This window comes from Nothoprocta perdicaria, unplaced genomic scaffold, assembly GCF_003342845.1.
Source record: "Nothoprocta perdicaria isolate Ctin4 unplaced genomic scaffold, notPer1 scaffold_98, whole genome shotgun sequence".
Classification (NCBI taxonomy): Eukaryota; Metazoa; Chordata; class Aves; order Tinamiformes; family Tinamidae; genus Nothoprocta; species Nothoprocta perdicaria.
The window spans coordinates 788,960-799,459 of NW_020456287.1; the positions used below are offsets into that span (position 1 = coordinate 788,960).

Here is a 10,500-nt window from a genome sequence, read left to right on the forward strand (position 1 = left end):
AGTTCCACAGGAACTTAAGGAAGCATTTCTTCACTGTGAGGGTGACAAAGCACTGGAACAGGCTGCCCAGAGAGGTTGTGGAGTCTCCTTCTTTGGAGATCTTTAAAACCCGCTTGGATGCAGCCCTGTGCCCCATGCTCTAGGTGACCCTGCGTGAGCAGGGGGGTTGGACTCGATGACCTCTGAGGTCCCTTCCAACCTTTGGCATTCTATGATTCTATGAACACAGAAACCCTGCGGCTGCGTAGGAAGCAATATTGAGGCTGCTGTGAATTTTGACAGATGGAAGCCCAGGTAAGAATGCACAATAATATTTTCAAAGGATCCCAAAGAGAAGACATCCCAGGAAGCCAGTTCTCCACTCCTATGCCCACACGGCTCCCTCTTTCTTTATAAAGAGGCCGACTAGAGCAGGACAAGGAGAAAGAGCTAATGGCAGCCAAATGGATTACTGGAGGATAAAATGCGCTCTATGTTAGGGAAAACAATGGTATCAGAAGTAAATTAACTTAGAATGTGTGAGGAATATAAAATCTCTTGTTGTTGTGAAAATCTATAACCACAAAATTACAGGAATAAAAAAAGAACAGTAAAATTAGGAAATTCTTCATATGAAAATGGCTGTTGGGAAAGCACAGACGGGGACATTTGAAAGCTGTAAATGTGCAAGCACGGGATATCACTTGAATATAATTTTGGTAGCTGCAGGGATGGATTAGACTATCTTTTTCAGGAAAAAAAAAAAGAAAAAGAAAAGAAAAAGAAAAGAAAAAGCTCTAAAAGCTGCAAACATCCCAGCAGAAGCCAAGGTGCCACCGGAGAAGCCCGTGCCCAGGCGGGCGGCCGGAGCTGCTGTCGCGGGGAGATCCTCACGGCTGCAGCCTCCCYGCCACCAAGGCGGGATCGAGCGCAGCAGCAGCCCGGGCTTGGGCGCTTCCACCTCCGCCTCGCTGGCCCGGCCATTCCCCTGAATCCGCCCCGGAGGCCGGGCCAGCTCAGGCGAGAGCGGCGCGGGGAACGGGAAGGAGAAGGAGAGGAACGGGGCGCGGGGCGGAGGCGGGGGGCGGCGGAGCCGTTGGCGGCCGTTGGCCGTTGGCCGCGGCGCGCGCCGCCCCCGCGCGGCCGTTGCCCGCTGGCGGTTGGGCGCGGGGCGCGCCACCATTTTCTCCGCGCCGCCCCCCGCGCCGCCGCCGCTGCCGGCCATGGTGAGTAGCGGCCGTGGCGGCGGGAAGGGCGCGCGGGGGCGCTTTGTGCGCGGGCCGCGGCAGGGGCTGCTCTTAATGTCGTTGTTATTATTATTATTATTATTATCATCATCATCATCATCCCCCTTCTCGTCCCCGTCAGGGCAGCCTGGGGCTGCGGGCGTTCCCCACAGTCCCGAGTGGGAGAGCAGTAACCCCGGGGGGGACCCGCAGGAAACACCCTGTTGCCCCCAGCGAGCGCCGGGAATGTATCCTGGGAGTCCCTGCGCGAGGAGAGGGATAAAGGGGCTGCTGCTGAGTTACCGCTTGGGGTGCTGCCCTTATGCCRGGTGGGCTGGCAGGGCCCCGCCAGYGACATGGTGTTTTTGTCACTGCCAGGGCACTTAACTCTTCACTGCCTGTTTTTTTTCAGGCCTTTCCATCTCGGTAACAGCCGGGCGCGTTGTGTCCGCACGGGGCTTTGGAAGACGTTGGCCGTGGAGCGAGTGATGCAGATCGTGGCCGCTCTCCCCAGCCTGGTGCCTGCGCCAACACCTAGAGCGCCCGGCGGCACCCAGTGAAACCCACTTGGCTTGCGGGTGCCGAGGGCAGAATCAGGACGTTGCTGCTGCCAAAAGGAGGAGCTGCCGCCTGCCTCCTGCCCTTGTCTTGCGGAGCCCTTTTGAAGCTGAATCAACGCGCCGGTTGGAAAGGTACTAGCGAAGTCTCTCACTCCTAGCAGGTCCTGAGCAAGGAGCAGGGCCTTTGCAGAGCAAGGGAGAGCGTTGCTCCCGAGGAGCCTCCCTGTTTGTAGAAATGCTGTCAGGCTTTATTTAGAATGCTTCCTTGTCATTGCAGGAGACTTGTTATTCAGCGCGAGACGTCTTTTTTGTTTGGTTTGAGGAAATTCATATGCTGTGATCAGTTTGGTGAAGTTTTGATTTGCCTTCTGCCTGCTGCTAGCTGATAAACCCAGCTTCTGTGTTGAGAAACATCCTCTATGAATTTGTCTCTCATGCAGCATTTGGAGTGTGGAATTAAGCTATGGAGCGCCTTTTTTTTTTTTTTTTTTTTTTNTTTTTTTGCATTTATGGATGGAGTTGCATCTTCTGAATGATGAAACTAAAAATTGCCCCTTTGGGGTTTGCAGCCCCAGGGGTTCATGTGGCTCAGGGGAAGGAAGACAGCACAGCCACTGTGTCCCTCTGTCAGGGCGACAGGTCCTAGGGCCACCCGTGCCCACGTCAGATGCTGCRCAGAGAACTGCTCAGAGGTGTTGGAGTCTGAGCTATAGTCACTCCTGAGCTTGTCARGTTGCTAATAAAAGGGCTGTTCTAATCCACAGAAACTGTATTCTTTGAAGTTAGTGTTTTAAGGAAGAGAAGGAAGATGGAAGCTGAAAAATAACCTTGAATTGCCAAGCTGATTCAGCTGTTCCAACAAGTCGTGGTTTTAGCATTCTTGGTTTAGTGTTCCCGGCTTTGTTGCAAGAGGAAAAGCAAATATGCTCGTAGACTTCCCCATTTATTTATTTTTTAACCTTTAGCTTTTAATGAGGTCATATAATGTTCTTTGAATTCAGAATTCAGTTGCGTTTACCAAGCATAATTATTTAATTGGATAAATGGGGTTGGAATACACCAGGAAAATTTCGTTTGGATGATGAAACTTTTTCATGTGTGTTTTTGTGCTTTTAAGAGCATGAAAGTTTTCACTGTTGGCCTACATTTTCAATTAAACCTGTAGTAAGCATTTTCTGGAGTGCTTTGCAGTACTCAGATATGCCAAGCCTGTTTTCCTGCKCCCTAATTAAAAAGAAAAATCCTCCCTGGTCGAGGAGGTAGAGCAGAACAAATAGTTTCTGTACTGGGAATTTCCAAATACAGAAAGATGGAGAACTAAACCCTCGTCCTGTGGTTGAGCAGTAAAGTTGGCAACTTTTTCAAGTTCTGCTTACCCCAAACAAACACATATTTCCCTATTTCTTGTCCCTGATGAAGAGGGGGCTGGAACCTTATTAGTAGTATTGAAGCTGCTTAGAAGAGCTCATTTCTCTACTTCATTTTTACAGAGCTTTTTAGACTTTTTTGGGGGGGTGATATGTCATTTATGTGTGTGTGTGTGTGTGTATATATATAAAGTATTTTCTTTTTGTGTTGAACTGCTCAACATTAATTAGTTGACTGTTTACTAATACTGTGGGAGTAAGAGGAAAAAGGGTTTAAGCAAATAGTCACTCACCTTTGTCTGGCAAATGGAAAAATAAAAGTCACTTCACATCTTTTGCGAAGATATGAAGGTTCTGACACTTGGCTTTTTCAGCCACCTTTTGACATGTCTTTCTTAAAGAGCAGTGCTTGGTGTTTAAAGCAGTAGGTGCTGAAGAGCTGAGCAAGTAGAGCATGATCAAAGCCTAGCAGGGTACCTCAGCTTGGCACGCTCAGTGAAAATCCAGTCGCTGCATCTTGTGTAAGGGCAGAAGGATTTAAGGCTTGAATTGTATTTTCATTTGATGCTGCAAGTCCATGCTGGACTTGGTCAGCCTTTTCCAGCAGCACTTCGGAGAGTCAGAAAATGGTTGTGCTCGGACACGGAGCTGTCCTGGTGCCTGCCATTAGGTGGCCACAAGGGATGTCACCCCTTCATGAGGTTCCCAAGTCGAGYTGGGCTGTGGTTGCGTGACTCCAGCTGAGGCTTCATCTTAAGGATGTTGGAGGAAGAAGGTAGATGCCATTTTAAAAGTTGTGCTCTTCTCTTTATTCCCTTTTCTAGGATATRATGGAGCTCCTGGAGGAAGATCTCACCTGTCCCATTTGCTGCAGCCTGTTTGATGATCCTCGGGTCCTGCCCTGCTCACACAATTTCTGCAGGAAGTGTCTGGAAGGAATACTCGAGGGAAATGTGCGGAACGTCCTTTGGAGACCATCCCCTTTCAAGTGCCCCACGTGCAGGAAGGAAACTCCTGTTACTGGAGTCAACAGCTTGCAAGTCAATTATTCCCTGAAGGGTATCGTGGAGAAATACAACAAAATCAAAGTGACTCCCAAGATGCCAGTGTGCAAAGTGCACAGCGGGCAGCCCCTTAACATCTTCTGCCGGACAGACATGCAGCTCATCTGCGGGGTGTGCGCCACCCGCGGGGACCACACGAAGCACGTGTTCTGCTCCATCGAGGAGGCCTATTCCCAGGAGAAGCGCGCGTTCGAAACCCTCTTCCAGGGCTTCGAGACGTGGCGCTGCGGAGACGCGCTCTCCCGCCTCGACACCTTGGAAACCAGCAAGAGGAAAGCTCTGCAGATGCTCACCAAGGACTCGGACAAGGTGAAGGAGTTCTTYGAGAAGCTGCAGCACACACTGGAGCAGAAACGAAACGAGATCCTCTCCGACTTTGAGACCATGAAGCTGGCAGTGATGCAGGCCTACGACCCGGAGATCAATAAGCTCAACACGATCCTGCAAGAGCAGCGCATGGCTTTTAACATTGCCGAGGCCTTCAAGGATGTTTCKGAACCCATTATATTTCTGCAGCAGATGCAGGAATTCAGGGAAAAAATCAAGGTGCTCAAAGAAACTCCTTTACCGTGTTCCAACGTAGACATCAGCCCTACAATGAAGAACTTTGACACCAGCCAGTGGAATGGAATAAAGCTAGTTGATGTGGACAAGCTTTCCTTGCCTCAGGAGAACAACTCTGTTAAACTCAAGATTCCCTCCGTCTTTTCGTCCAGGTTTATAGTGACCTCTCTTATTTTCTTGCTTATCCTTGCTGTCACCAGAACGTCCTTTGTGGAGTCTATTGTTGACAATCTCCAGGACTGGAAATCTCAGTTCTTTACAATTAGCTTGTCCTATTTGGCAGATACAGTGGAAATAGCAGATCATGCAGTCTTTTACTGGGAACAGATGGCAGATGGAGCTTCACTTTTAAGAGAAAAGTGTAAAAGCTATACGTTAGTGGTACTGGATAACGTTGCAGAGTTTGTGTGCAAATATAAATTGTTGTGAAGTCCCTTCTGAAATGTAAGAAGTAACAGAGATCTGGTGAAGAAAATGTAAAACTGTAAAATTAGTGTTTTTTTTTTTTTAAAAAAAGATTTCCAATGAAAACATTTTAAAGATTTAAAATGTTTCCAAAATATTCCTACTGTTTACATAGTTTTAAACATTGATTAAATCAAAAGGTGAAATGGAGCTTTGAAAAACATATAATTTCTGAATTTTTATTGCAGTGGTGATTATGGAAACATTATTAATTGAAAATAATTTTACTTACAAAAATATAGGGCAAAACTGTGTACTTAGTCTAATGTTAACGTAAGTGTGGAATAAGATACTGTATATCCTTTGATAATAAGTGTTACTTTTTAAAAARCATATGCATAAATATTTTTTCCTAACAGGGAGGTGGTTTGGAAAGAGGAAAAGCAGTTAGCAAGTGAGAAGAGGGATAGTATGTGGGGGACTTGTTAAGAGTGTCCATCCATTGCAAGATGCTGAGTGTATTAATTCATGTTTTGGAACCTCTTTCTCACTAAAGCAGATATTTTTTGTTTGTTTTGTTTGGCTTTAGCCAGATATAGTTGTCTCCTGTCCTCATGCCACTGTAGGTGTTGGTTATTGTTTATATGTGCTACACACAAACATGTTTTCAGGCATTCAGCCGTCTTGAATCGGTTGTAGGGTTGAAGAGAAATCAGGAAAGACTGGTAAGAGAAGAGCAATAAGAGAAGAACATGCCTTGCAGTTTACTTTTCCAACATGAAAATATTAGGATATCTGAGCTGCCTTGTTAGATCCATGGATTTTTTGGAAGCCGTCTCTGACAAACAGGCCCCAGCGTGAGCGGTTTGGTGCTGTGCACACAGYGGCTCAGCCAGGCAGGGCAGCCTGTGCAGTAGCCCCAGCCACGAGGGCAGATGGGGCAGTGTCTCTCCCTCCCTCTCTGGGTCTTCAGGTTGTAATTCCCAGAGCCAAGGAAAAAAGACTGAATGTTTTCTTGGAACAGAGGACACAGTCMCGAGAACATGGATGTTGTTGGTATTTGCCAGTGCTTTAGCCTTGGAGCATCCATAGTCTCTTTTAGCGCTCCATTTGATTCCATGTACCTTATTTCAGGAATGATTTGACTTTTCCGAGATTGACATGCCTGTAGGATAATGGAATGATCTAATGTGAAATTAAGCTTCAGGTGTCTGCAGAGTATATGATACTGAAATATGTGGCTTGAATTCCAGTCAGCCTCTTTTTTTATAGTGATCCTATGAACAACAGTGTATGGAATGAAAATATCTTATGACTCCAGGAAGCGACTGTGCCACACTTTGGGGATATTCTTTGTCTCTCTGAAGGTTTAATAAGGTGTGATGATCAATTTAGTGTCTCCCAGTAGACCTGGAAGTTGTTCATTTCAAAAATAAGACACCAAATTCCAAGAATCAAAGTTTCCAAGCAACCAAACCCTGCAAACAAAACTATCGTATGTGGTATTTACATCTTTGTTGCCTGGGARTCCTAGTGCTGCTATTCACCTCACCTCAAACAAAGCCCTGAGCAGCTGCCCATTTCCTTGCAGCTGAGGAAGGACCGAGTCAGAGCCACGCAGAGCCGGGTGCCGTAGCTCCTGACGGAGTGACACGACGATGAGCAGTCGGGACGTGGTCGCTCTGAGCGTGGGAGGGCAGAGATTTGTAACCCGGGCTTCKACTTTGCAGCGGTTCCCCCAGTCCAGGTTAGCGCGGATGCTGAGCAACGAGGACCGTGAGTTTAAACAAGTGAAYGGGGAGTTTTTTGTGGACAGAGACGGAAAGCTGTTCAGTTACATCATGGACTTCTTGAGAACTCTTCAGGTCTCTCTGCCCGCTGATTTTTCCGACTACCAGAGGCTGCGGAGAGAGGCGGAATTCTATGAGCTCCACACTCTGGCTGAGCTGCTGGGCCAGGAGCACTTGCTGAAGCCGAGGCAGGAGATCTTGGAAGTGCGTTTTTTCCTCCAGGAAGCGCAGGCCTTTTTCCGGATCTTTGGTTCCTGCAGTAGCACCGTGGAGGCCCTTGCTGAGCAGATCACAGTGTTTACGGACCAGCAGTTGGGACAGAGCTGGAACAGCCCTTTCCCTTCTCAGAAGCCACTTGTTCCGCTGCCTCTGGAAAGACCTTCTCACCACGACTTGGTTTTTCAGTGCGGCACCGAGTTCTCTGCTGGGGACCAGTTTGTGGCCAGGTATTCTCCCTACTGTGACTTCCCATTATGGAAATGGCTCYGTGGCTTGTAATGCTTGATGCACAGGCTGCTTGCTATAGGACTTATTTTAAAGAAACTGTTGAACAATTAATTGTCTGAGAGAAAAGAAATACATTTCCTTCTTTCTGCCTCTTTAATATTACAGTTTTTTCCAGTGCTGAAATACCAGATTTGTTTTACTGTTTTGTCTCTTCTCAAAAATATTCCTGACTTTCTAAAATATACTGTTCTYGATGGTTTTGTTTTCCTTCAGATGTTTCTCGTCTCTTCCTTGCTCTCTCTCTTACACTTGAGAGTTTCACAACATCACTGACCTTCTAGAAGACTTGACAAACACCGAGTATGATGAAGCAAAGCAAATACAAGGCAAAACAAAACAAATAAGGGATGAGCTACTGGAGAAAGACGAGTGAAATGGCGACTAGTTTATGGTCTCTTAGGATTTCATATGGAAAAGAGGGAAAAATAAGGGCTAAACAGGGGTGAAAAACAGGAGTGGATCTAAGTGGATCTTCAAGGATGGGAAAGTTTGTAGTGTCTTTTATAGGGTGGAGGGAAAAGGGATAGAAAAACTGTATGTTTCTCTACTGCTGTGCTGTAAGTWTGTAGGTTTTCTACAGGTTTCTTTCTCAGCAGGTCTCTTTCTGTAGACTTCTTTCTCAGTAGGTTTTCTACAGACTTTAGAGCCTTTTTTTTGTTTTTAAAATTGCTGAAAATCAGAGATTTTTGTGATAGTAGCATCATATTTTAATACTATAGTTTACTGTTTTCTAAATAAACTCTTCTTGGACATCTCCATTGTATGAACACATGTTCTAGTACAAGAAAATACAGCCTAGCGTGTCTTGTGTGGCTATCAGAACATCTGGAATTTTATGGAAGTTTTACTGGAATGATTCCAGCGGGGCTATTCTCTCTGTTCCATATAGGAATTAATGCAGCAGTCCTTTGATTAATTTAAAAAACTCAGCAAAGTTTATCTTCCTTTTAACTTTCTTCAGCTAAATAGGTAGAGGGAGCACTGTAGTATTTTGTTCCTAAAGCACCCTATATTTATGTAGCCAACCTTAATTTTGTAATTTATTTTTAATTTTATTGGGCTAACAGTTGCTTTAGTAGGTTATGACAACTTAAATACTGCAAGAAGAATTCCTAGTTCTTACCTTTCTCTCTTCAGRCGTGGTAAAATTTCTCCTTTGGAGATCAATAGAAAAATGTAGCTTGATTAATGAAACCAGTCAACTTGGATTATGTTGCCTACTGAATTTCAGTTTCACTGGGCTTTGTGGGTGCCAGGGGCTCTGTGCCCTTTCTGTGCTTTTCATGAATGTTTGGTGTACTTTCCTATGAACTGTGGAACAGTTTCACCCTGTCAGCTTGTGTATTTTGTAGTAGTGTTTTTACATGACTTCTGGTCCTTGAAGTKTCTGGATAGACTCTTAAATCTGTGCTTTGTATCAAGTATAACCATTTGAGGTAATGTGAAAATGATTTTTTTCCTACTTGTTACCGTAAGACCTGCTGTACGAGGCAACTTTGCAATAAATGTTACTGTTTGTAGAGACAGCTCCTGTGTGCTGGGGCGTGAGGCTGCTGGGCTCCACCTGGTTCCGTTGCCCTGTTGTCACTGACTTGGAGTCCTGTGGTGACGTTGCAGGACGTGCCAGTCGGCTCCTCACCGTGAAGCCAAATGAGATGGAGATGGTCCCAACTGTTTCTTAAGGAGGTGAGCCCTGTTGTGGGGCTGGAGAAGTGCTTGTTCTGTAACACGTAAAYGGCCAAGCTGAAGAATTCTGCTCTTACATGAGCAAATGAGTTGTATCATCCATCTTGGAGTGAAGAATCCAGAATCCTGCTTGCCCCGGATCCGTGCAGCTGCGCTGACCTGYGCTGTCTGATGGCAAAACTCCTAGAGCAAAACCAAAAGGGCAGTATTAAATTGTATCCTAACAACCTATTTCTCTCATTTTAGGTATGTTTCCATAAAGYCCGATACTAGAAAGCTGATCAACGGCACTAACGTGCTCGGCCTGCTGGTTGACACTTTGCTGGGAGATGGATTTCGCCTCCTGAGCACCAGAACGGTGTCGAGCGGCGAGCGGGTCGAGTGCTACACGTTGGAGAGGATGAGGAGGCCGGCGGGCGTCGCGGGCGCAGCGCGGGCAGAGGGGAGCCCCCGGTGAAGCTGCTCCCTCCCCCTGACCGTGAAGGRGGATGCTGCCCGCCTTGTGTTTGGGCCGTTGGAACTGCAGTCACGGAGGGAAGCAGCAAATTTCTGAATGCAGCCGGAAACAAAAACTGCTTTCCTGCCTTTTGCTGCTCCACCCTCTTCAGTTCTAAACAAAAGAGCCACAGATTTAATATTGTGTTTGTGGGACGGACTCTGGTATTTGTGGGGGTAGTTTTTATTTTTCTCTACAGCTAAAATTTATATGAAGACTCTCGAAAAATCAACCACATAGAGCAACGACTTCCCTTCTTGAAAACCATCTTTGTGTTCTCTGCTAATCTGCAAGCAGGCTTTAAATGTGATCAGGAGAAACAGCTTTACACAACACTCTCGAACCGACTGTTTGAAGAAGCAACTGAAGAGAGAGCACAGATGTGAATGCCTGTGTTAGTGCCTCTGCTTGTGAAACAACAGGCGCCCGAGTGGCTGTTTTGCTGTTACTTGGGCTGAAGAGATCAGGAAACACCGTGGGTCGCTTTGCTGGGTGACCCGAGCCGCGAGCGAGTGGCTTTGGGGAGGCACCGCTGGCGCTCACGGTGCTGTCGGCTCTCTTGCAGGATACTCCCCTCCAAAAGCATTCGGCTACTCCTCAATATTGAGAATTCACTGATAGCAAGTATTTTGTAACACCTTTTTAATGAATGCGCTGCTAATTTTTAGAGTCTTAACTAGAAAAAGAATGAAAACGTGATAAACCCTCCTTCAGGTGGAAGACTTAGTTCAAGGCATTTATTTAATGCTTGCAAAGCAAAAAACGCATTTAGGGGGAAGCTGTGGCAGAAGTGGCTTTAAAAGCAAAAAGGAATGAATATTCACTGTGAGCAATGCTATGTGAAGACACCGAAATG

The 10,500-nt window shown here is 46.3% G+C and overlaps 2 protein-coding genes across 3 annotated transcripts; both read left to right on the plus strand.

Annotated features, from left to right (window-relative positions):
* The first annotated feature begins 1,573 nt into the window (after positions 1-1,573).
* TRIM13 (tripartite motif containing 13) lies at positions 1,574-5,226 on the plus strand. Its single transcript, XM_026053311.1, has 2 exons — positions 1,574-1,897; positions 3,957-5,226. The coding sequence occupies exon 2, from the start codon at positions 3,963-3,965 to the stop codon at positions 5,187-5,189; it is 1,227 nt and encodes a 408-aa protein (XP_025909096.1). The 5' UTR covers positions 1,574-1,897; positions 3,957-3,962; the 3' UTR covers positions 5,190-5,226.
* Positions 5,227-5,582: 356 nt separating this feature from the next.
* Positions 5,583-10,283, plus strand: KCNRG (potassium channel regulator). Of its 2 annotated transcripts, XR_003251594.1 has the most exons (3): positions 5,583-7,401; positions 8,984-9,148; positions 9,395-10,283. XR_003251594.1 is itself a non-coding variant. In XM_026053319.1 (2 exons), exons 1-2 carry the CDS (start codon positions 6,824-6,826, stop codon positions 7,713-7,715), a joined length of 618 nt encoding a protein of 205 aa, XP_025909104.1. In that variant the 5' UTR covers positions 5,583-6,823; the 3' UTR covers positions 7,716-8,827. The 2 variants fall into 2 exon arrangements, 1 of the variants encoding a protein (XP_025909104.1); XM_026053319.1 differs by lacking the exons at positions 8,984-9,148; positions 9,395-10,283 and adding an exon at positions 7,676-8,827.
* The last annotated feature ends 217 nt before the right edge of the window (positions 10,284-10,500 follow it).